The sequence below is a fragment of the Oxyura jamaicensis genome, chromosome 9 (genome assembly GCF_011077185.1).
Source record: "Oxyura jamaicensis isolate SHBP4307 breed ruddy duck chromosome 9, BPBGC_Ojam_1.0, whole genome shotgun sequence".
In the NCBI taxonomy this organism is placed as follows: domain Eukaryota; kingdom Metazoa; phylum Chordata; class Aves; order Anseriformes; family Anatidae; genus Oxyura; species Oxyura jamaicensis.
The window spans coordinates 8,037,791-8,062,574 of record NC_048901.1 but is presented as its reverse complement, the minus strand read 5'-3'; the positions used below and the strand labels follow the sequence as shown (position 1 = coordinate 8,062,574).

At 46.9% G+C, this 24,784-nt stretch overlaps 2 protein-coding genes across 5 annotated transcripts in view; both read left to right on the top strand.

Annotated features, from left to right (window-relative positions):
- Window positions 1–2,410, top strand: part of ST6GAL1 (ST6 beta-galactoside alpha-2,6-sialyltransferase 1) — a 42,510-nt gene extending 40,100 nt beyond the window's left edge. For all 4 annotated transcript variants that reach the window (XM_035334071.1, XM_035334068.1, XM_035334069.1 and 1 more), the window contains one exon: window positions 896–2,410. In XM_035334071.1, coding sequence (XP_035189962.1) covers window positions 896–1,137 — 242 coding nt within the window. In that variant the 3' untranslated portion in view covers window positions 1,138–2,410. The remainder of the gene's footprint in view (window positions 1–895) is intronic.
- Window positions 2,411–2,572: 162 nt separating this feature from the next.
- The window catches only part of LOC118171196 (G-protein coupled receptor 35-like), a 49,013-nt gene continuing 26,801 nt past the window's right edge, over window positions 2,573–24,784 (top strand). The window contains exon 1 of the mRNA XM_035334072.1: window positions 2,573–4,407. Within this exon, the coding sequence (XP_035189963.1) occupies window positions 4,388–4,407 (20 nt within the window). The 5' untranslated portion in view covers window positions 2,573–4,387. The remainder of the gene's footprint in view (window positions 4,408–24,784) is intronic.

Genomic DNA, 24,784 nt, shown 5'->3' with positions numbered 1-24,784 from the left:
CCATTACCCCTTATCCTATCATTGGTCACCAGTGAGAAGAGTTTGGCCCCACCCTCTTTACATGGTCCCCTCAGGTATTTGTGGAGGTTGGTAAGATCCCCTCTCAATCTCCTTGTCTCTAGGCTAAACACTCCCAGCCTGCTTAGTCTTTCCCCATAAGACAGTTCAGCCAACTTTCCACCAATACCCCTAGGTCCCTTTCGGACCAGCACCTTTCCAGCCACTCTTCCCCCAGCCTGCAGCATTACATGGGGTTGTCACACCCCAGGTGCGGGACCTGGCTCTTAGCCTTGCTGAACTTCACAACGCTGGCCTCGGGTAAATATGTTTTATTTCAGCCCGAGCATGTCTGTGCCCAGCACTGGCATCAATGGGCTCAAGTCGTTCGTGTGCCTGTCATAAGACACAGGAGGGCAGCACTGCTCTGTTCCGAGGAAGCTGGGTGAGCCTGTTGCATGCCTGTGCATTCACACCGAGGGCCATCTCCCAGCAGGGTCGCTTCTGTATTCTCTGTGTTAAAAAGAAGCAGATGGGAGAAGGTGAAGGAATTCTCTCTGCTTACCCAAGCAGGTTTGAGATGGGCTGTTTGGATCAGCTGAGCAGAGCACACAGCTGGCGGACACCCACGGTTCCGTGAATATCTTGGTAAATGGCAGCACTCTTAAAAAAATGTCCTTGTGGCATGACCGTCATCCTGAGCAGTCTGCTCTAATCAGGTCCATCGGATGGGGCAGAAAACAGCTCCGTCTGGCTAGATGTTTCTCACCTGAACTCCTGAGAAAGGAAACCCTTCCCATTGCAGTGGGCTCCTTCATGCCTGGCCACCAGTCTCACCAAAGTGGTTTGTGAGTTCTCTGGTTTGAAATGGGGACGTTTTGTTTCTTTCCCTCCACAGGCATTCTGATCATGATGACGCTCTGTGACGAAGTGGACGTGTATGAATTCCTCCCTTCCAAACGGCAGACTGATATTTGCCACTACTACCAGAAGTTTCACGACCGTGCCTGTACCATGGGAGCTTACCACCCTCTCTTGTTTGAGAAAAACCTGGTGAAGCATATAAACCAGGGCACAGATGAGGACATTTACACTCACGGGAAAGTTACTTTGCCTGGCTTCCGAAACGTGCATTGCTAGCAAATCAATTTTTAGTGTGTTTAGAACTTTATCTTGACTGTTAAAGCACTTTTAAAATCTGGGTTGTCAGATTTGTTAAGTCTAAGCACTGGTGTGTTTTGACAGCTCTTCCCTGTTGCAACACTTGCTCTTAGGACTTTGTTGCATAACTTCTCCGAACCGTGAGGCAGTGCAATACATTGTGGTACGTCCACACGGTACCTGCGTGAGCCACTGCAATAAATTTACTCCTTGTGGAGCAAGGCTCTTGCGGCCGGTGGATACCCCTGTCTTCATCTCAGCTGCTGATGGTGTGTGGGAAACAGATGCTTTCTAAGCAGAGATTGCACAAGTCTGGATTAAATGCTGATAAGGTTCAGGTTGCTTCAGAGGGATTATGACAGCTGGAAACCTGGTCCATTGAGAAACAAGAAACCTTAAAACTCATTCCCATCATCTTAGAGCTCCTGGGAGCAGGGCTGATTTATGGAAATACTGTCAAAGCTGGGTATTGATAAGCTAAAATCTTAGTCCAAAATATTTGATTTTACAAACAGTTAAAATAACCATGGCATATTATTTTCAAACTGTAAGAGTTTTGAAATCATTCAGGTGGCATTTTTGGCAAATGAAGAGGGAGGCAACTCATGATTCAGTAATTTGTGCAAGATATATTTAGACTTTTTAGTTGTTGATTTTTTTTTAATAATTTTAAACATATTTTTTTAACATTTACTTCTCCAATATAGTGTTGTGCTTGGTACAAGAGAACCCTGATTTGAAAATCTGTTGGGGTTGATGTTCGAAGGCACAAATGGGGAAACTCACTGGAAGCTGGTACTTCTTTCCAACTCTCTGCTGGTCTACCTTTGTAGTTATTGGCAAATTATTTTCTGGCATGTTTTTAGTAACAAAAATGCCACGTAGCTGCTGGCCAGATGATATCCAGTTCTCTTCAAACTAACCAAGGCAATCTCATAGCAGTTTTGTGCTTTCTGAATACATGGGGAGCAGATGCATTGCCTCCATTTTTCATCAGCACTGGGGAGGGAGAGAGTGCTCTGCTTCTTATGCTAAATCCTAGGCAGAGTTGAGGAGGGCACCTTTTCCCTCCTCTTTATGAGGCAACTCTCCTGTGGCGTCATGGTGGAAGTAGCAGCTCCACAATCTCTGTACTTCAGTGAGAACACCTTCTGTGTCCTTTTCCATACTAATGTATTCCATGATGTCTGTAAAGAAAGCCTTTTCTTCTCCTGTTTTGAATAAATCCTGTGAAGTCGCTGGCCCATTCTTACCTGGGTGAAATCAGTGTAAGTATTGTTGTTCCTGGGACTTGGGGACTTGGGCCAGTCTCGCACCAGAGCAGGCAGAGCTGGAATGGGAACTGCTGATGTGCTCGTTTCAGGAAGCCCATAGCTCTTGTCCAGCTCTTGGTGAGAACGCTACCGTAGAGCCGGTGCTCTCGGGTTGCTCTAAGGCTGGCTTTCTGCATGCTGGTCTTTTGGGATGCATTGGATCTGTCACTGCTTGTACGCTGTATGTCACTAACATATATTTGTCCATTTGTTTTATATTATGGTCCTTACACTGTTGCCCGGGGCCACTAGGACAAGAATGGGATGAAGCCCATGTGCGGTTCTGTCTTGTTAAGGATTCATTTTCTTCCTTTATGTTGAACTTTCAGGGAAAGGAGAGAGCCAGCAGGCTTTTCCCAAAGTGGCTGTCTGGGAGAGAGCCACTGCAAGGCTCTTTCCATCTCAACTTGCACCTTTTAGCAGTCCTACCTCTGGCCTTCAGTTTAAGGGATTATCTGCCACAGTGGTTTGCCTTCTTAGTTTGTGTTTAGCTGGGATTCAACCTGATTCTTCCTTTTTATTAGGTGATTTCATTTGTTACTTCACACAACCTCATTTTCCCTCATCTTCGCTGTTGGGATGACCTTGGGCTGCGTGATAGATGGATGTTCCCTTGCAGTGGAGGAGAAAGTGTGCCTGAACATGGCTCTGGGAGGTCCTTCTGGTGTCCTTCTGAACCAGCTTCTTCTCCTGCAAGAGAAAAAATGCCACACAGGCTCCCTGGGGTCTTTCAGAGCCCTCAGTTACTTACTGGCAATAGTGTTGCACTCAGCATGAAATTTCAAATGTGCTAACAATTTTAGCTAGACCCAACATATAATTCATTTATACAGTAAACATTTTTATGGGAATTATGACAGAGCCTAAAATAGGCCAGTGTTAACCCTCTTTTTTTGTTTTGGCTGCATAGAAACAAATCTAATATAAATTGCAAGTGATGACGAGCCTGGTATTTAGAAGAGCCAAGTTTACATGAGTGGGCAATAAAAGCTAGGCTGTAACAAAAGCCTTACGCCTCCTACAGTGTCTTTCTAAAGGTTTCCAGAATTTGAACAGCTTACTTCCTACCCATGTACAAAGCAGGAGGAGAGCAACACTGGTCTGACAAAACTGCATGTTTGTTGTTGTTGTTTTGCTTTTACTAAAGAAAAAGGGGAGAAAAATCCCAGAAATTCAGATTTGGTGTACCTGATTCAACACACACACATCCTCACCTGCCCCAGACGAGTATAGTGGTTGATTTGCAGCTGGATCTGACAGAGCTTATCTGTTTTATCAAAAAAAAACATGGTTAAAAAAAAAACACTCCCTGGAGAGAAACACAAGTACCCTCAGCCAAATACTCCTTTTGTTTTCTGTGAGTGCACTCAAGTAAAGGTACAGCCACGGCTGAGAAGAGTTATTCTCTCTCGCGTAACATGAAGGTGACTCTTTCTAACCCAGCACTTCTGATGTTTGTTTTCACTTGCAAATGTTACCAATCTAGCAGGGAAACATCTTCACTTGCTTCAGGTGATGATACAAAGCACAGCACAGCAAAATCAGATATTGTTTAGGAGCGGATTACGTGTGTGTGGCCGTGGAGGTGTTAGATCCTAGCAAACACACCAGAAACAGTATGCCACAGAGATGGAAATGCCCTGGTGCATTTGCAGGGCAGATGAACATAGGAAAGAGCCCATGGACGGCTGTGTAAATGTTAACTGGTGTCCTGAGAAGGGAGCTGCCCACAGCCCCATGTGCAGCATGCTGTCACCTGGAGCTAACGAGCTAACTGGGTTGTAGCAGGAGCAAGCTGGGCCTCAGCCTGCTTTGGGGCTCGCTCCAGGTGAGGAGCCTCTTTTCTCAGGGTCTGCAAGTGAGGGCTGATCTCTGAAGAGAGCGCTTACAAGGAGGTGGACGTGCCTGTTTGTAAAATGAAGATGAAGAAAAACTGGTAAGTGGTCCTCTTCGCTCTGTTCCTGTATGCAAATATCTATTTTTTAACTCAACAAGCTGCTTAGCAGCTGAAACCTGAAACTTCGTGCATGAAAGGGTGAAATTTCAGAGGAACGCTTCGTTTAACAGCCAGGTCAATCTTGGTGGTTCTCCTACATGTAGCACTCTGCTACTAAACTCTGTTCAAGGTACAGGGAACAAAACTAATTTGGGGAGAAAACTTAAGCAGTGTGTATTTGAAAAAATCCTCTGTTCAGAGTACGTTTTGGGAGGATACACAATACTTACAAAGGCAGGAAAATGAACAGGTAAAAACTGTCCTCTAGGTTTGAGCAAAAACCTAAAATGGCTTGGCAAAATGTATGTCTAATGCATTTTTTTCCAAATAATTCTGCAAAAGCCGGAGGAGATGCAATCTTCAAGGGCATAACGCTAAATTAACCTCCTGTCTTGTTTATTTTCTGCCTGAAGTTGAGCATGTTAGCTAACATGAGGGGACACACAGTTGTGTGTCTTCTTACTGCAGCTGTTCTTAAATTCAGAAGCCCAGAAGGAGAGGGGAGGTTGTGCCATGCAGCTGATGTGACACTGAAAATGATTTTCGGTGTGATACAAAGATAGATGGTGAGAGAGAAGGGGAGGAGCAGAGGGAGATGACTGAAAGTGCTTTAGTTTGTTGCAAGTAACTTCTGGCAGGAGCTTGATCTCTTTAAACAGAAACAGAGACTTTCCAAAATGCAGTGAACTTGTTTTGCTGTCTGCATGCCAGTGCTGAGCGTGCTGCCTGTTGTGAAGGTCGGCGTGCACTGAAAGCTGTATTTCTGGGAATAAAATCAGCTCGAAATGACTATGTGCCCGTTCATGCAGAAATCCTGCAGTGCTCTTTTCCTAGAGTCCTCTACAAAAACAATAGTACGGCACTTCCATGTGCCCACTCGCTTTTAAACCCATGACAAAACCCTTTCAGTAGATGCCAATGGCTGTTCTTCAGGTCAGAGAAAGTTAGACTTATAGCCTGGGTATTTGTAGGCTGCAGTTCCAAAGAGCTCTAGGATCTCCCATGGGTTTGTGACGACCCTGGGGTGCAAAACAGTTTGCTGTAGGGGACCAGTAGGAGCTTACCAAATCCCTGTTGCAGACGCGCACTGTGTAAGCATGGCAGAAACTGTCTGTGGAGGGGTGAGCTTCTGTCCCCTCCAGCATGAAGAAATGCTCTGTGGTGGTATTAATCCCTCTTGTCAGTGCATGGGAGCCTCAGAAGGAGGCCCATTATGCCAGGATGACTGAACCGGGCTGAGCCCTGGGCAGGTTCAGCCTGCAGGCCACCTTTACAACTAATCTGACACGGTTAAATACAGAATATCTGAGTCCATCTCTGGTACTGAGTGAGTAAGAGGAAATTCAGGGCCGTACGTGGTGAAAATAATACTGGTGTTTGTAGCATTTGTTTTAATTCACCAAGGAGAATAACAGCACCAATGTGTGTGAGAGTAGGTTGTATTTCATTAAAAGCCAGTTTCAGCTACATCCAGCAAGATAAAAATAGGAAAACTGAACTGCATGCTCTAACTTGTGGTTTATATGTTACCAAGTCAGTGTTACTTACAGTGCACTGTTCTTAAACGTTAATCTTAACGGGAGTATGGAGGGGGAACTTAGCTTTTTCTTGCTCGCCTGAGTGTTCCACGCCTCTTCATAGATGCTGGATAGCAGCATTACTGTTTTAAAATACTTCTCAAAAATGGAGCCAGATCTTTAACTGGGATAAATCACGGAAGTACATACACTGTCTTCAAGGAAATTGTAAATCATTTTCATGAGCTAAGAATCCATTTCCATGAGTTGATTTTTTTCCCCTCAGTTACCTTGATGAGTGTTATGCTATTTGATTTTCTCTCAGCTTACCAAAGTATATTAAAGGTCAGGCCCTGTGGGCTAAGAGTATGTGGGTGAGGGGGGCGTTTACACTTGAATTTAGGAAAACAGGCGGGGCAAATGGTTAAAGCTGGGCCTCCTGTGCCTACAACAACTGCAAAGCAATTTGCTATTAGGGCAATGGATTTTTCTAGGTAATGTAGAGGCTGCTGGCTCATCCCAACTACCAACCTGTATGTGTATTTTAAAACTCAGTTTCATGGCAGAAGAAAAGCTGCTTCCCCTTCAATGATAACTATATGGGCTGTGTGAATGGGGAAGGTCCTAGCTGAAGAATTAAAGGGAAGTTATAAAACTCTTCTTGTTAGAATTGAGATGCTCTAAGCGTTTGTAGCAAGAAGCAACTTCATCTTGTTCGGTAGCACTGTCGTGGCAGATAATTTGAGTCTGACCAGATGTAACCAACTGGTAGTCTATAGAAACTCTTTCCTTCTTTATAATGATTAAGAGTTCTAACTTGCATAAGTAAGTATGGTGGTCTCTTATCTGTACTTTTGCTACTTTAAATTCTAGGCATTGTTTGCATCAGTGAGCAACTTGGCGATGCAGTAGTGATTTGGCGTTCTTGCTTTTGAGTGGTGTGAGGTAATGGTATGGATAAGCTGTGCGTCCTGGCAGCGGGTGTGAGCTCTGTGTATTCAGCTGGCCTCCAGCTCTGCAGGCACAGGGATGCCAGGCGTGTGAGAGCCTCTTCTGTGGTGTCCCTTGCTAATGTGACACGCATCTATAAGAAGGGTTGTAAGGAGGACCCGGGGAACTACAGGCTTTGGAAGTGCAGAACAGGCTCATATCAGAACCATAAGAAGATGGAGACTGCACAGAGAGGGTAGGGCTCATCAGGCTCCTCGCGTGCTTACCGAGGGGTAACACACGCTCTGGATTGCTGTGAAGAACAGCAGAGCTGTATACTTATTGCTGCTTTCTCAGTCAGATTTTTTTTTTTTTTTCAGAAATTGGAACGGTATTTTCTGGTTTTGAGATGAAGCGAGTCCCCTTCACAAACTCCTTGACTTTATCGGCATGCGATGTTCTGGTTAAAACCTATTTCTTGTAGGAAGCCGGTCCTCCTAGTTTCCAAGCTGAGGTCTCAAATGATAGCTGTTACTGAGTTGGTGTTAACTGCCTTTGAACAGCACAGATGGGATACCAGACCCATCCATCGCAGCACCTTTGCCGGCTGGCCTCACGTGTCACTTCCATGATCAGTTTGTGTGCAGGTCTGTGCTGTCCCTGCGGCCTGGGGGTGCACACAGTGCCTCGTGGTCTGATTGGTTTGGGTCTCTCACCAAGTGCAGGTGGCACAGCTGTGACAATGGCAATTCTGGGCTTTTCATCTCTTTCTGAGGCTTGGTAAGCCTGCCCCGCAGTTGTGCATCAGTAGGATGGTCAGCAAAACCTGAATGCCAAACACGGCAACTCTGCTTGCCTTGAACTGAACTGTGACAGTTTGGGCAGGAATGAGGTGTGAGTGGCTGCTCGTCTGCTGCTCCCTGTCATCTGTTTCACAGCAGTGCCAGCCTTGGGTTTCTCTTCTTAGGAATACAGAACTCAAAACAGTCCTCCTGTGCCAGAACAATCAAAGAGCGCCCTACAAGCAGGCGGGGAGGAAGTTCTCTCCAGATCTCTGTCTTCAAGACGTGTAAGGCAAACAAGGACTGAATGAGTCAGTGTGGGTGGCTCTGGGGTACACAACACCTGCAGCTGGGGACTGGGCTCTGGTGCGGGCATGTTGCTCCAGATTTCGTGGTGAAAAGTTCGTCCAGCTCTGCAGGCCAGTCACTCTCCTCCTGATGTCCTCCCGAATGCGTGCACCCAGACTGCTGCCCTGCATATAACACAGTAATGTTGTATGTGGTAGCAAATGTGTTTTTTTTTAACTGTAGTGGAAAAAAAAATAGCAAATGCGTAGCCTTGATGATACACTTTTAAAAAGGAAGTGGCATATCAAGAAGTTAGCTATTTTTATCGCTTTTGCCATAAAAGGGACAATACAGGAAAGAACTTTACATTCAATCAATTTTTCAGCTCTATGGCACAGCTATTAGTATTAAACCTAAGCCTGTGTTATCCCCTGCTCCCTCCCACCTCGTTCTTGACCACCTCCTGTCACCTGCAGATTGTGGCTTGTTCACATCCACTGTGAGAGGGTAGAAAGGTTTCCTGTGACTCAGTGGGTTCTGGATCAGGCCCTTAAGCTCTTGTGATGGCCAAGATTTGGGAGTTTGAGAAGAAATGAATTGCTAGCATGTAGGGAGCATCTAGCTGTATTTTTTCCTTTTGTACTAGTTCAAACAGCACTTCTCTAACTTGATTGGAAGAGTCTTTTCAGGAGACTTCAAGATTTGGCCACATGATAGAATTTTGGGAGAAAATGTGAATGCACAAAGCAAAGAGAAAACGTGAACCACAGCTGATGGCAAACAGCATCTTCTAGCCAGTTCCCATGTCACAGCCCTCTTGGTGGGGTGCTGTTAGACCTAATCTTGTTATATGACCGGGGCTTATTTTCTGTGAGGTTCAAAATTGGGAGTCCAAAGCTAATTAGCTTTTCAAGCTATGTAGCTAAAGAAGCCTCTAGCCTGGTGCTCTGGAAACAAACATCTCCACTGTGTGGTGTGGTTAGAAGATAATACAGAAATATATATATTTTTTTCAGCTGACTGTCTTGAAACCCTGAAGGTTTGTTGCACTTGAATCTGTGTTGAGAACAAAAGAGACTGGAAGCTAATAGGCAATTTTATTCTTGTTTTTTTATTTTTATTTTTATTTTTATTTTTATTTTAACTTGAGAAATCAAGTCCATCTAAAAGCACGCTTCTGTGCAGTTTCTGAATTTAATTGTGAGTGCGTAGCACCTTGGGAATCTTTTAGAATAGGTCGGTAGGAGATCTCTAGAGATGGGCCATGTCCTACTTCTGTGTGGCAAAGACGTAATGCGCAGAGTGCCTGCTGTTCACTCGTAGAACTGGAGGCTCCATTTTGGCGAAGGCCACAGCAGTACCCTGCTCCTATTAGACTCATGCAAACAGCTTTGAGCAGGAATGTGTTTGGTGTGTAGATGTGGTGCGGGTACTGCTCACTCAGGTGATCCTTTGTCTCCTATCCAAGGCGTGCGTGCCGTGAGCTGCAGCTCACCTTCCCCATTGCCCTGTGGTCCCTTCCTATTCTCCTGTTTGGGGCAGAACCAGGGAAGGAGCAGTCCAGCATGGCTGCAGTCGTGTGAGGGTGGCACGACTCTGGGCAGGCAGCAGCCAGTGAGCACTTTGCATTTCCCAGTCCCTGCGGTCCCCAGGGACTCCTGTAAGGCTGGGGGACACGGTGTATGTTACAATTCTCTGTAGATCAGTGGTTTCCCCAAAGCTGGACACAGTGGCCTAATTCCATCATCACCCGTTATCCTTCCCACGTTGTGAGCAGGTGGTTTCTGTAGGTCTGTGTTTGGAATTTCCCTGGGTTAAGCCATATGATAATGCTTTGTTCAGTAATCTTCCAGAATAAGCAGAAAAGCATCTTTGGAAAAGATGATAATGAAATTAATAACAGCTGAGCTGATGCCATCACCTGAGGTGACACTTGGATTTTGTAAAGTGTGCTTTGCTAGCATACCCCGCTGTGCCCAGCTGCAGCTGTGTGGTCACAAGGGAGCTGAATAAATAAATAAATACTGGAAAGTTCCAAAACTGGGCCTGTAAAACCATCTGCTGCAGAACCATAATTAACTCAGTCGCTGAATTCAAAAGCAGCTGTGAATGCCTGAGTATCTCCTTCTGAGATTTCTGGTTGCGATGAGGTTGCATTTCAAAGCTCTTCTGCAGATCAGCAAAAAACATAAACTTTTCACTTTTTGTTTCCAAGGTGAGCTGAGGCTGCAGGGGCTTTGCTGCAACACCATGTATCGCGGTACTTCGGTGGGCATCAGCCGTGGGCGATAGCAGTGTGCCCGCTGCACCAGCGCCTCCTCGGGAGTCACTTTGAGCTTGCTCCCTCAGCGCCTGCTCTGCACAGTCCCACACCACTGCTTGCTTAACTTCAAGTTAAAAATTTGCTCTCTGTTTACCTAATAATGTACCTCTTGCTTGAAGTGTGAAGCCCCTGATGTGGAGGTTTCCAGGAACCCAGCTGAGCTGGGTGGCTTTACCAGCAGCCCTTCCTTTGAAGTTGGAAGGTGTGTGCCCCACCAATGGCAGGCTTTAGCTTGTGTTTGCTTGTCAAACAGTAAGAACAAAAAACAAAATAACGAGCATCCTGGAAAGTAACCAGGAAATGGTGTTTTCTGTGAGAATGGGAGAACTGTAAAATAAGTTTCAGGAAATCATATTCAAATAAGTAAGTAAATAAAGAGCATCAGTCAGATACCTAATGGCCAAAGTGCCTGCTGTGCCAGCTTGGAACTCCAAGTCCTGGTTGGTCCTCGTGAGTGTCCCAAGTCGGTGCAATTTTGCTGCAATATAAATATTTTAAAGCCATTTTACTGAACTGAATACAATTCAGAAATCCTGTAGTGCTACAGAAGTTGTTTCCACTTACAAACCTGAGTAACCCCGTGCCCAGTGTGTAAACCTGAGAGGTTCCTTGCATGTGACAGATGTGAGCACGCAGTGCTCTACCAGGAGACTGCAAGAAGTGATTTTGTGCTGCTTTGCCAGCGTGATTGTCACTTATCAGATTTAAATCATGCTGAATGCTGCAAGAAGTTTGTTCCTGCTCTGCTGGGACTCTGCTGGCTTTTATTGCCATATGCTATAGGCTTGCACAAGGGGAAGAAGCAAAAAGCTGCAGGGTGCTGCAGTGGTGCTTATAGCAGAGAGGGGAGCTGCTGCCTCTGCGGGTAACTTTATAGGGCTTTGCTCATGTGCTCTTCCCACAGCACGCACTTTCCCGTAATAGTGCAGCGTGTGAGCAGATTGCATGCTGTATTGTGCTGCTGATGTTTGTAAGTCTGATGCATGTGTACATTTTAATTTGAAGCCTGAAAAAGCTCATCATTTTTTATTGATAATAGATCAGAGTATGTTGTCAATGCATAACAAATAATGGTTTTGCTGGTTTATGTAGTCTCTTTCTTGTCTTTTGGGAGGTGATGGAGTCTCCAGGTACTTTCCTCATACCTGTGGATTCAGAACTTCTACCAGCACAGCAATATCCCTTCTGAGGATGGGGTGCAGACTGCGGCTTGGACACTGGAAAAGTTTGCATGTGCTTAAAAATATAGAGGTCTGTACCCATGCTGCAGGGTCTCTGGGCAGGGGCTTCCCCTTGCAGGAGATGAGATAGGTAGGGGCCAGGAGCCTGCTGTTCCTGTCTGCTTGTCATAAACTGGGGGAAAAAAAAAAAACACCATTTTTTTAAATTCATCTCAGCCATTTAAATATGTGCATGTGGCTGTCTCCATTTTGCACTTTTTTTTTTCTAATTGTAATTTTCTGGCATGCTTTCTTCCTGGAAGCTGGAGCTATTAGCGTTTATTCTCTCAGGACTCAATGCCTCTGTTGATCTCTGAGTCACTTTCCCAATTACAAATTAATTTATCCAGTATTGCTCCTTGCTGCTATGAGCAGTAACGAGAAACACTCCTGTCTCAGACTGAAATTTCCCGAAGGGAAGAAGAGACATGGCCGTGCTGCATCTTTGGGCATCTTCTTTTACAGAGCTGCGAGACTGGGGTATTTATTGAAGCATGCTGGATGTTTCAAAGGGCATCTGGGGGAAGTGCTGTGGCTCATTGACCACAGGTAACTGCAGTGGGAGGGTGCCAGACCCTCAGGGTTGGGGTGTTTTGGTGTGCATCTTTTCCTCCTCGCCTTCCCCGGCCTCCTGGCACACCAGCTTTCACGCCGGCCCCGGTTCTGGCTCTGCAGGCATGGGGTCAGCCTGCTCAGGAGAAGGTCATTGAAAAAATGCAGGCAGTTATCTGTTCGGTATTCAGAACAGGAAATGCTGTTAAAAGCATTCTTAAAAGGTGTTTTTAGCACAGTGAAATCTGCAGCATCTGTGGCCCAGCCCTTGCACCGAATACACTGGTGTGAATCCCTGCTGGGGCACCCGAGTCTGTTGTCCTTAAAAAGCCTGCAGGGAAATCACACACCTGAAAAACGGGGAAATGGTATTTGCTTTGGGGTTGCTCGCCAACACAGAGAAATGTCATGAATCAGTAAGTCAATATCTAAAGGGCATCAGAATGTCAACCAGCCGTGCTGCTGGGTTTTCAGAGAAGAGACAAAAGCAGCAACCTCTTCCGAGCTGCAGCGAGGACAGCCCTGGAAAGGAACGGGGATGGCAGGTCACCCCAAAGCAGAGCTGGTGTCTGACCCAGGGAGCTTTAAAGCTGGCCATTTAGCAAGTTGCTGTGTCGCTTTCCTGAATCTCATGCTCATCCCATAAATTAACCTCTGCCTTGATGGATGGCCAGTGGTTGGTTCTGCCTTGAAGCCGAAAGGGTCAGACCCGAGCCCCTTGGTTGGGGGACCAGGTCCCTTCACTGGGTTGCACCCGTTCAGGAGGCGGCAGCCCTGTGGCCCGCGGGGGTTTCCGTAACCAGCTCCCTCCCCGGTGCTTCCCACCAGGGCTGGCTGCATTTTTGTGCCCCATGCCGTGATTACCTCACCCTTACCTGGAAGCGAGTTTGGAGAAGTACAGCTAAAATAAACACCACCTCTCTCTTCTCGGAAACACGGATGTCTGTCTGGCAGAGATGCCTGCAGCCTTCCAGGTTAATGAGCAGCTCTGGTGCGGCACGGGGCGGCGGTGCTCCTCCAGCCTGGCACCGGAGGGAAGCTCGGTGCGTGGAGGCCTCCCAGCGAGGGAGGTGCCACAGTCTGCACGGCGATGAGCAGCCGTGGTACAGATGCCCACCTTAGGGAGCATCTTTTCAAAAGATTGAATGAAGCTCCTATTTTTGCTTTGATTGTTCTTCTGTTGTTCCACAAGATATTTTTATTCCATCGTCTTCTGTGTTTTTTCTTTTGCAAAGTGAAATTATTTTGTGATAAAGTGCCATACTGCGTTAAGATTTCTTGATTACCAGAATTATTTGAATGTTTTGTCCTCCTAGCTGCATGCTCTCAAGGGTTCACATATCTTCCCCGGAGCTTGTGTATCTTATGGTATTCCTTTGATACATATCTTACATCTGACAGAATAGCTGACTAGTTGTAATTTTTGTTTCTTTTACTGGATTTGTACTCCAGCTATCAGATGTGACGGCTTGCCCTTTTTCATACCTTGCAGCAGAAGAATCAGGACTTCAATTCCATGTAGGCAGATCAACTTAAAGTTGATCATATGGAAAGTGTTTTCCACAAAAAAACAAAAACGAGCAGGACTGAACAAAAGGCTGGCAAGTGCTGTGGATACCAAGAGCTCCACCCGGAATGAGTGGGCAGGCGTGGGGCAGTCTGTGCAGACCTTCTCCTTCCACCTTCAAAGCCCAAGCCCAACAGTACATTTTGGAACAAGCTTTGCTAAACAGATCCTTCCTGTTTTCTGCTTCAGGAAGAGTCAATCAAGTGAGCCAACATTTAGCATCAACGTGTTACATAGCAGATTAACATTATGGGTTTATTCTGGTATTTGAACTGCGTGTTTGTTGATACCTGGGTTAAACAGCCCAGGCAATGGGGTTTATCTGAGTATGCCACAGTTGGTTCTGGCAAGCAGAGTGGATTTGGCTTGTGACTGCTTTAACACAGCAGTTCTACTCCTTGTTTCGTTTGTGCTCTAAAGAGAGTTGTTCCTACCAGGTTGAAGGAAATCAACAATTCTGACATGTTGGTTAATCAAATGATTGTTAACATCCAGGGGACTTTTCTAGTAGTAGTAGAGTGCTGTTTATATTTTAATAATCACCGTGGTGGTTAGCAAGGGTAAAGAAAATTGAGTCCTTCAGCAAGCATTGATTAAATTTATTATTTCCATGCTTTTATGGGTGGTCCATAGACAGCCACCTGCAGCCACCATTAATTTTCCCTTAAGCACTGCTCACGTGGAGGTGTTTCAAACACTTAAGACCTTGTTCTCAAAGATGATATGAGGAGAAAAGCATTAAGACTTTTTCCCTTCCTGCCTTTGAGCCTGGGATGGGTTTCCATGGTGTCTGAAATCCTCCTGTAAGTTTGTGCCAGTCTGAAGTATAATGAAACTGCTTCTTAGCTGCCCCCTGGGGTGTTTGGGTGGAGCTTTAACAGCAGCCCCGAAGACTTTAATAGCACTGGGGATGATTTTACCAACTCATGAACAAACATGGGCTTATATAGTAAGTCATAAAAGCCTCTTAGACCCATGATTGTTCTCTTGTAAGGAATAACGAAAACCTCAATTTTGAAAGGAAAAAAATTGCACCACCCCTCATCTCTATTTACGCTAAAAATAGACACATTGTTACGAGACACTCTCTTCTTTTGGGATTGAAAAGAGAAAATCTTGTACCATATTTGAGTGAGTTCTCTTGGCTTTTTTCCCATTTTCCTCCACCTCATTTGTATTTCAGTTGTCAGATGGCCATTTCAAGGTTTAAAAAAAAAAGAAAAGAAAAGATATATATATATATATTTTGTTTCCAATAGAAGCCGTGACTAGAAAGTACTTGTTGTTCCTCTATCATGCACAAAGACATGGCTTGGCACTGGTGTGCCATCCCTGTGCAGAGCACGCGCCCTGCCGCAGCCCACCCCGGGCAGGCTGAGAGCGGCTGCGAGGGGTTGCTGGAGGTCTGCCTGACCGTGGAAAAGCCCTGGGGAACCTTCTTCTGAGACATTTGAGACCTCGGTGTTTTCATGCTAATTTTAAACTCAGAGATGTTTCTCATGGAATATTTATAGACCCGCTGGCTCTTAAAAGGCCCAGAGGGCCCCCTCCATAGAGCAGGCCAGAAAACTTCACCCAGGCTGGCCAGGACAGCAAATCTTTATTTTTTTCCTACTCACGTGCGAGATCCAGCCTCCCTAGTTAGCTGCACAAACTTACTGCAGCTTCCTACCTGGGTGCGTTTGGATGGACCGTGCTGGTGCTAAGGGAGCGGCTGGGAAGTGTTCAGGAGGAGCCGCGTACGTGTGCGGGACAGGGGCCAGGGATGCTCCAGGCAGCCCTGTCATTGCAGAAGGCCTTACACAGGGGTACCCTGATTTTCTGACTGTACATGTGCGAGGTGGGATCTTTCCTCGGTGCAAGAGTCACTCCAGTCTGATGTGAATAAATGACGGCACCCAGGCAGTTTCCCAAAGCAAGGGCAGGTAATTATTCATGGGGCCGACCTGAGTTGTCCTGAAAGGACCACAACAGATGTGCTTAAAAACAGCAAACAAGCAACACCAAATGCAGAGTGGGGTTGAAGGAAGGGTGAGGATGTACCAGGAGGAGGACTGCCCTCGGAGGAGAAGGCTTTGGGACAGAGGAGAATTGGTTTCAGGCTGGAGGCCGCAGCCACTCGACTCACTTCAGCCTGTCGCATCTCCTCGTTCCCTAATTGCTCCAGTGGTGTGAACAGATCTTAAACTGGTGTAGCAAAGCCATCAGTCTTTGTACAGCCAATGTGGTGTACAGGTGTGGCAGAACCAGCCACGGGGTTTAAAAAGTATTAGAAATACTTGTTTGGGACGCTTTGTGCTGTTATTTATAACTGCTTGGCTAAATCTGATTCCCATGTTTATGATAAAACAGGATTGTGTTCTCTTTGATTTAAACCTCTTGTACCTTGTGCTTTATACCTTTCTTTTCATAGCTACTGAAATTCACACTTCATCCACTTCAGGCTGCATAAGTATTGGCAGGCGATTTGGAGTGAGCGAAATCACATCCTCTGCATTCACCCCTCCTGTGTTTCCTTTGAAAGTATGTTTTTCTTTTTGGCTCATGGTGCCTTTGCTAGAGCTGTTTGTGGCTGGTACCCAGTGCATTTTAGTGTATTCGGATCGCTAGTGTGACACTTGAACCCTAATTAGTGGACCTGTTCTCAATTCCTTGCCTTCAGAAGCACTTCAGGCTTTTAAATCTCGTATTTGGGAGGTATTTTGCAAGGGCTCATTAGTTGTGAGTCACAGGCTTTGATTTACTGGATGAAAACATGGTTACTGTGTCGAATGCTGGCTGCTGTGTGGCTGGAAGCACTGGGAAGTCTCTCCTCTTAGCAGCATCACACGTGACATGGCAAATGCATTGCCATCAGGATGTAGCAGCAGGCATCCCTTGAGCTTGTTAAGATCCTTGGCTTCATTTTTGTCTTTAATTATAGCTGTAGCTTAGGGTGCTGGGGGTACGTGGCTGGGCCAAGCTGCCTTGTGCAGAAGCCACCAGCTGCTTGTTGTGGCGCCTCATTAAAGAGGAGGCTGTTTGGGTCCGGGGTAGCTGCACCAGCTGGGGGAGCCAGGGCTGGGGCAGAGCCCCTCTTCACACCTGTGTGCCTGTGTCAGCATGTGGGACTGTGCCAAAAAGGTGAACTCTGTTTAATATGACCCATTTCTCATGATTCTGGACCCAGTTATCAGTTACTGGATCAGGGCAGGGCTGCTGACCCCTGGCCTGTCACAGCGCTGAAGCCGGATATCAGCTTTCAACCATCTTGGCTTGAATTTTTCCTTTTATTTTACTCTCCCGTTCCTGAAAGCACTTCTGGTTAATGAGAAGAGCAGTTAAGCAGCCTGGGTCAGGATTTCTGCCAGTCCTGCATGCATTTGGGTCAATGCAGGCCTGGAGAGGCTGTCCTAGTGCAGGTTGTTTAATTAGGGCGCTAGAATCCAGGTTGGGTTTATGCTGCAGATGTGCACTGTCCTCATCCCTTATTAGTCTTGGCTAATGCTAAGAAGGGAGACTTCTGAAGACAAGGGGTAGTTGGAACTGCTTGCTATTAATTTCCTCTTGTACTGGTTTAGCTTAACCATACATCTGATTCTTTGATTTGCGCCCAAATATTTAAGCAAAGTCTCTCTTGGGACTTCTCAGGGGTGGTCCAGGGGTTGGTTCTGCGTGCAGTGAAATGTCTGCTTTAAAGCTAGATAGCATTTACTTGGCACGCAAAAATGGGATGCAGAACAGTCCCAGGAGCAAATTTTCAGTCATTTGGCTATTTTTCAGACATTAAAGGTTCTGAAGAGCAGATAAGAGACGGCTGAATGCTTGCCCGCTTGTTGCCCATCCCACAATACCGCTTGTCACACTTATAGGGAACACTAATAGCAATATGGGGCTGTGTTCTCAGTAATTAAATCTGCTTCCAGGAAACCACTGCTGCGTGTTCCTTTAGAGAAGTTACTAATTGCCATCTGTTAAGATATTCTTTCCCTCAAACAGTGATGGCAAGGGATTTGGAGCTGCCTTTCCAGCCCCTCCTGTGAAAGGAGAGCGCGGTGCAGGCACTGGGCGAGCACCCCGGCCCCTAAGCTCCGCGTAACTCTCTGCCTCAGAAGAAAACTGGAGCAGTCCCTGGCACCTCAGCGATGCAGCGAGTCCCTCCAGGCCTCACAGTCCCCTCTGCTCTCCTCCTTGTGCAGTCTTGATCGTGGATTTTGGAAATTTCTCCTTACAGCGCCAAAGGCTCTCTTATGCCCTTACTTGTGCTTGCCCCTTGCCTGGAGGCACTTACTCAATGCCATTGTTGTTTTGTCCAGCCTGGATCAGAGATTTCTGAACATTAACAGAAGGGGACAGCGGGGTGCTAGCACAGGCACAGAAATCATTTCAGAAGTGCTGTGAAATGGGAGGAAAACAAAAGCTGCATCACTTACTGAGGGATCCCCCATAGGTCCCCCCAGCGCCAGGCACTGATGTGTTGGATTCTCCAACATGTCCTGATGCAGGGCACGTCCCTGCTCCTGGCCGTGGTGGGGCTTTTCCTCCTGTCCTTGCTCAGCCCCCAGCCCTGCCTTACAAAGCCACCCCCCAGGGATGCTGCAGGAGGAAAACCGCTCAATTTGGGTACCACAGCACGGGGTTATCTCTGATAGAGGCATTGCCCTGGGCTGTCACTCCAGGGCTGCTGCCAGCAGACATGTTTTCCTGTAGGAGTTGTCCCTGCTGGGACCTGGGCAGGTCCCAGGTTAGCCCGGACTCATCCTGCCATGGCTTGAGCCATGCTCCTCAGCGTCTCTTGCTGCTGTCCCAAGGGCCGCTGGTGTTTGCTCAAAGGGCCAAGAAAACCACAGTCAGACTAAGCACGTACCCAGCCCTAGTAGTAAAGGTTTGTGGTGGGCCTAAGGGCTATGTTTGGCACAGATAAATCCAGTTGAATTTATCTACCTGCTGCATTGTAATGCTGTATGTGATGAGAAATGAATTCAACGAGCACCTGTGGAGAAGATAACTCCTCCACAGGGCCTGTGTTGTTTCCTGCAGCGATCCTGAACAATAACCTGCAGTTTTTAAGCAGCCCCTTTAAGCAGCCCCTGCACATGCTGGAAGCGATGCACGGTTGTCTTTGCAGGGCAGAGACCGCAGCCTTCAAAGTCTGCCACGTGTGCGGAGGACTAGCCGGACATCCTCACGTCTCTGCAGCGTGGCTTGGCCTCGGTTTGTGACAGCTTTCTGTAAGCAATGCCAGCTCCCACAGTTAGCTGAGGGCTCCCATCCTTCCCCTGGGTAGCGGGGTCAGCGGGTCGCAGTTACGAGTCTGGAAAGTTTGGATGGGGCTGGTGCCGCCTGGCGTGGGAGCAGCGCTTGTTTTGCTCGGGTGCTTTTCCCCTGCTAGGCAATGGGAACGTCTCTTTGATGTTCCGGGCAGTTCCATGGGAGAACTTGCATTAAAAATAAATAAATGAATAATGAGGAAAGGAAAGTGTTGCTCATATCACAGTGAAACAGTCAGGGAATTCTCCCCGAGGCTGAGTTCGGGCACAGAATTCAGCACGTTCTCCTCCGAGACGCGCTGTGTCGGCCGGTGAACAGGGCGGGGGGACGGGCCTGCAGAAACCTTGTACTTGCTGGGAATTTCTCGTGCCCCAGTAAGAACACCCCCAGTTACTGCCAGGCCTAAAACCAGACGTTTCTGTGAACGTTTATAAAAGTTAATGCTTCTGTTCTAAATGTTTCCTTAAGTTTAAATCATCAAAGACAACATAAAAGTGCTACAAGGTTAATTTCAAGTAATTCCAGCTCTTCAGGACTTCCAAAATTAAACTTATCAGAGACGAAGAGGTGTGGGGACCGCACCAGGAGAAGCAGCAAACACTGCTCCTCACATGAGCAAAGCAGCACAGTGCTACAGGTGGTATTGGAGCCCCCAAGTGCCAGCTTTTGATCAGTGTTTTGCAATCTCTGAAATGACTTCCCCCCCCCCCCCCCCACCCCCCAAATTCTGTTCTTTGCAGAATTTTGAAGTTTGAACTTTGCTGGTCCGGAGCAGACATTGCAATGTGTGACTTCCCTGCGCAAGGGGAGCTCTGGGTTTTGCTGAGCCCCGTTTTCCAAGACGAGCCTGAAGCAGGATTGCCAGTGCGCAGAGGTGGGACCGGGGGCTGCTGCAGGACGGGCAGCCTGCTGCGGGGCTCCAGCTGGCTCTGTGCTGCGGAAACCAACTCCATCTGGAACAAGGAGCCCTTCAGCTCCAATGTGTGTTATGCCACACACAAACACTGATGCCTTTTGCCTCCTACGGGCTTCGTTTTTCACTACATTTGGAGAAATGGCCCTTTTACACGTTGTCATGTAAGCCCTTCTGCACAGTGCCCCAAGAAGCACCAAAAATGCTGATGGGAAGCCAGCAGGAGTATTTGTGTGCTGAGTCACCTTGAGACTAATTAAAAACTGTTCAAAAAGCAGCATGTGGCTGTAATTGCCCACCGAGGGAATTCTAATACCAAGTACTTCATAAGCATCCTGTGAATGTGCACGTTCAATCATTTATGACACTTGTCTGTGAGTTGGAAAAGAAAAAGTGTTATTTGCCACAAGGCAAATAAAGTTGTTAATCACAATATTTCCATCTGTGGGATGTGAATATTTTGCTCAAACACCCACAGGCATCAGGAGCTCAGATTTATGCGCAAATGTTTTGGAGAAAGAGCTCACGTTTATGTTTTCCTATTGCATTTCATGCAGGTGATTTTGTATGATATTTTCCTAGTGTTCAGATCTTATTTTGTTTTTAATTTGCCACAGGTTGGTGTAAAATTTTACAGGATGATCGGGCTGTGTGGTGGAGCAGAAGCAGCTGGACTGGGCCAAGGGCTGTGGCATGTCTGTGGGATGCTGAAGGAGGGAGAAGAGGGGCATTTTGCATTGTAAGCACTTGACTTTGGGGCTCTGGTGGAGAGGCACTGAATTGATTTTGTTTGTTTGTTTGTTTTCATTTTACTATTATTTTTATTTATTTAATCAAAGGAAACCCATAGAACCCTTTCTTCTTGTTTCAGGTTAAGGTCAGAGAAGACAGACAAACCTGTGTCACATAATAATACTCTTTTTAAGTATTTCCTCCCTTCCTAAAAAATACCTTGCACTTTTCAAACTGATACTGCCAGAGAATGGTTTCACAGGTAAGAAGGAAAGGTTTTAGTTTATTTGCCAGCAGTAGGAAATGATTATTCTCACCCTACAGTTCGGGCAGAAGAGCTTCCAACACAGTGTTTATGTGGTGAGGCAGTGGATGGCAGGAGAAGGATATGGAGGAGAGACTGCAGCAAAAAGCAAGGTCAGGTTTTAAATAGAGGTTACTGTGGACGCAGCAAATTCCTGGCTGATATTGGTGATACATACTGCGCAGAAATAACAGAGTTGTCACGTTGCTGTGAAAATAGAATGGGTTTTCAGCAGTGGCTCTGGTAATTGCTCGGTGATGTCCAGAACCAGAGAACTAAAATTCTTCAGACAGATCAAGGTGAACACCACTGGTGTTAGAAGTTAGCCTCAGAAACAGTTTCTGTGGCTTAATGAGCATTTCCGTGAAGCTCTGAAGCAATGGGCAGTGATACGGTGGCAAGGCTAGCAGTAGCTCATTGTCTCTCGTAACTAAAAGAAAATTTTCTTGGGGAGGATATACTGACATTTTTCAAGGCGAATAAGTTGCTGGTACTACCATTCAGAAGCAACACAGGATCAGCTTAGAATTTATTTTTAGGGATGATTTGCATCCCATCAGAGTCTTTGCATTATGTTTGAAAGCGTACCACTGCCTTTGTAAAACCTGGGAACATGCTACCTGCATTTGTAACCGAAGTACTTTGACTAAGCATGAAGTTGGCATTAATTCTGGTAGCAGAAAATGCAATTATTCTCCAGGCTGGGAAACCCTGCCTTCTGGAGGAAGCAAGGATGCCTGTGGATTGCGGGCAGGGGGCTGTGCAGGCTCCAGCAATAGCAGCTGCACGTTTCTTCCCTGAACACAGAAATCTTGGCGCTTGGTTTCTTGCCTGGGACAGTGTGATTTTATGGGTAGTGGAACACCTTACATGCAGGAAAAAATAAAACATCTGTAAGAAATTGCTTTTACCTCAAACTGCTGATTAATTTCAACCAGAACTCCATCTGTTTTGGCAGTAGAGATGTAGCCTGCAGGGAGCTGAGCCCTTGTGCTTGGAAATCCACACAAGCTTTCTGTCTCTTCACAGATGCTGGAGATCCATCACATCACCTGCAGCATCCCTGCGTTCACTCCTTGCCCACGCGGAGGCTCCAGAGTGAATGTTTTTGGGTTAGGCAGGTAAGAAAGGGCACCCTCTCCTCTGAGGGTTTGTGAAGATGCAGAGAAATCATAGGTTGGACAAGACCCTTAAGAGCATCAGATCTTATATCACCTAACACTACCAAGTCCACCCCTAATGGGCCATAGAAGACTCTGTAGCTGTAAGGAGAGGGTTTTTAATAAACAAAAGAGGGTAAGTAACCATCTTAAATATCAGAATATTAAAGTAATTCATGGTAGCTGGTGTTTGCAAAAGCTTGGGTAACCATGGTGCTGTTCTGCTGAAAGGTTTCTGGACTCTGCATGCTGCCTTCCCCTCCTTCTGCACCTTTGATACTTTACTGGGTAGTGACTGACTGTGGCACGTTCCTCTCGAGAGTGGTTTTTTGGACACCATGTGATTCCTACGTGTAACGTCCAATGTTAGCAGTACAGGAGCCCCAAGACATGTTCACCCAAGGCTGTGCTTGAGCTTGGGGTGTCCGAGGATGAGCAGGGGCAGTCCTGGCAGGTGGCAAAGCCCAGGCCTTGCTGCCAGCCAGGGGTCTCCTGGTGCCTCCCTTCCTGGGGCAGCGGGGGCCCTGTGCTGGTCTCCCTGTACCTGTGCTCCTGGGTGGGCACCTGGCTGCTGCGATGGAAAACCTGTGTCTTTGGTTTCATGCTCCACAGCTTCACCTTACCTGCAGACGAGTCAAAAAAGCAGCTATTTACCACAGAAAGGCTTTTTGTTTGCTGTACGTTAGAGCAGGATAATGGTGCTGATGCTCTTTTTGCCCACAGCCACCCGGGCTTGGGCAGTGTCTGTGAGTCCATTCAGGTGCAGACTTAGGGTCAGTGCCTACGGGGCTGGGCCCACCCCTGCTGGAAGGGCAAGGCCTTGCTCCTGGATTTGAATTGTCGTTATGTTTTTCTTTGTTTGCCAGGCCTGGAAGACCAAGAACTAATGGGCAAGAGGGTGTTCTCTACAGGTGACTGCTGGTGAGAGGCGATACTACATCTGACCTGCTGACGTGGGGGGATTTAAACCCGTGATTCAAGGACTGCTGCAAGGAGAGCTTCTGGAGGAAAATACAGGTGGGGTTTGCTCACTTGTTACACTTCCTTGTTGATTTTTTTTCCCTCCTGCCTTGTGCTAAAATGGCTTTGTATTCCCTATGATGTGGGGCTGGGGAGACATTCCTTGGTGCTGTCCCAGAGCAGGATGCATCTGGGCTGGTTGCAGACCCAAGCCCTCTGCTCCACTTTCCCTTCTCCCACAGCAGTAATGCTGCTGTCCCATCCCCACCGCTGTAAGGTGAAGAGGTTTTCACCTAAATCCAGAAGATTTCAGGTGATGTGGCTGCAGGGGGCCCCCACTCACTGGGTTTGCAGAAGGGGGCTTGGGTGAAGCTGTTGTGACTCGCCACTGGCTTCAAGTAGGCATGCTGTTATTCCTACAGGTGTCCTGAAGTCACACACCTCACCTGGGCCTACAAGGCACTTTTTATGTGATGGATGTGTCAGTGGGAAGCATGTTTAATGTTTGTTTTACTTGCACTCTTCTGTGCTCCAACCCAAGAGCAGCCCCAGCAGAAGCAGAGGTTCCTGCCTGCCCTGGCCGGGGGGCAGAGATGGCATTAACTCTCATTTTTCTCCTGTTTTGATTTGATTCTGCCCAAAGCCCCAGAGCAATAATAAGCTTAAGTTAAATGCTTATGTCTGCAAAAGTGGTTCGTAAAGTGATTTTTATCTAATTCCCTTTTATCTTCTGGATGCTCACTGCTGGATCTGAGACAAAATCCAGACCTGAGGCACTGCCAGTGTTTGTCAGTCAGTAGAGCATGGTCGTGGGTCTGTGCCCTATGGAGTGAGAGAGCGGTTGTGGTGTTCAGCTGCCTAGCATGGTAAAACCACCACAGCCCAGCACTGCTGTGTTTATCTCTGGGAGTCATGGCCAAACACAGATGCTATTCACAGCAAAGCAAAAACTTCTGCATCAACCAGGGGAGCAGATATTGGACATGTCAGTAGGTGGCTTGTGACGAGTCAGTGTGCCTGCAGAGGTGTCAGTGTCACTTCCTGATGGTTGGGGTTTCTTGCTTCCCCAGTGCCTTCAGCCCTGCTTGAGAACGACTTCAGTACTGCCCGAAGTTGTCCCACAGACCCGTGCCGTTCATTGCAGTGATGGCATTGGAGCATTTCTAAAGCTGAGCTCTGTGTGAACTCATGCTAGGAAGGGACCTGTTTATTCTCAGAGCAGCACAAAAGCACGTGAGTGCCAGTGAGCCCAGCAGGTACGTTATTTGGCTCATTCACGCTTTGTGCTTCCTGGCAAAGCCAGCTCTGCATCACGGATTTTTTTTCTCTTCTTTCTGTTCTCCTCAGCACCACAGCTGGTGCATGTTCTGTAGGGATTTTGTGCAAAGATGCCCAAAAGAGAACAAGAGAGAGGAACCGCTGCGGAAATGTAGCTCCCTTCATACTGCAGAGGACTTCTTGCCCATGCTGCCTTATGCTCCGGCAGCAACAAAGAGCATGAAAACCCACCTGTTTGTTAGATCTGAGGATAAAGCTTAGCTGTTGATCTTTTGAAGGCACCTTCGCATCTGTGTTATCTTGCTGTGTTCCTCCTTTATGGGGTGGTGGCATTATGGGGCAATAATTGTGGGATCACAGTACAGAGTGGTGCTCAATGAGATGCTTCTCCTGTGTCTGATGATCGAAACGCATGACTTGGTAACCCCACCTCAATCTCTCTGCTCTGGGTGGATTAGCACAACTAAAAGCAAATATCCCTTGGGGATAAATTAATGGCTCATGGTCGCTTACCGATTGGCTTTGGCTTGCTTTCAAGGGC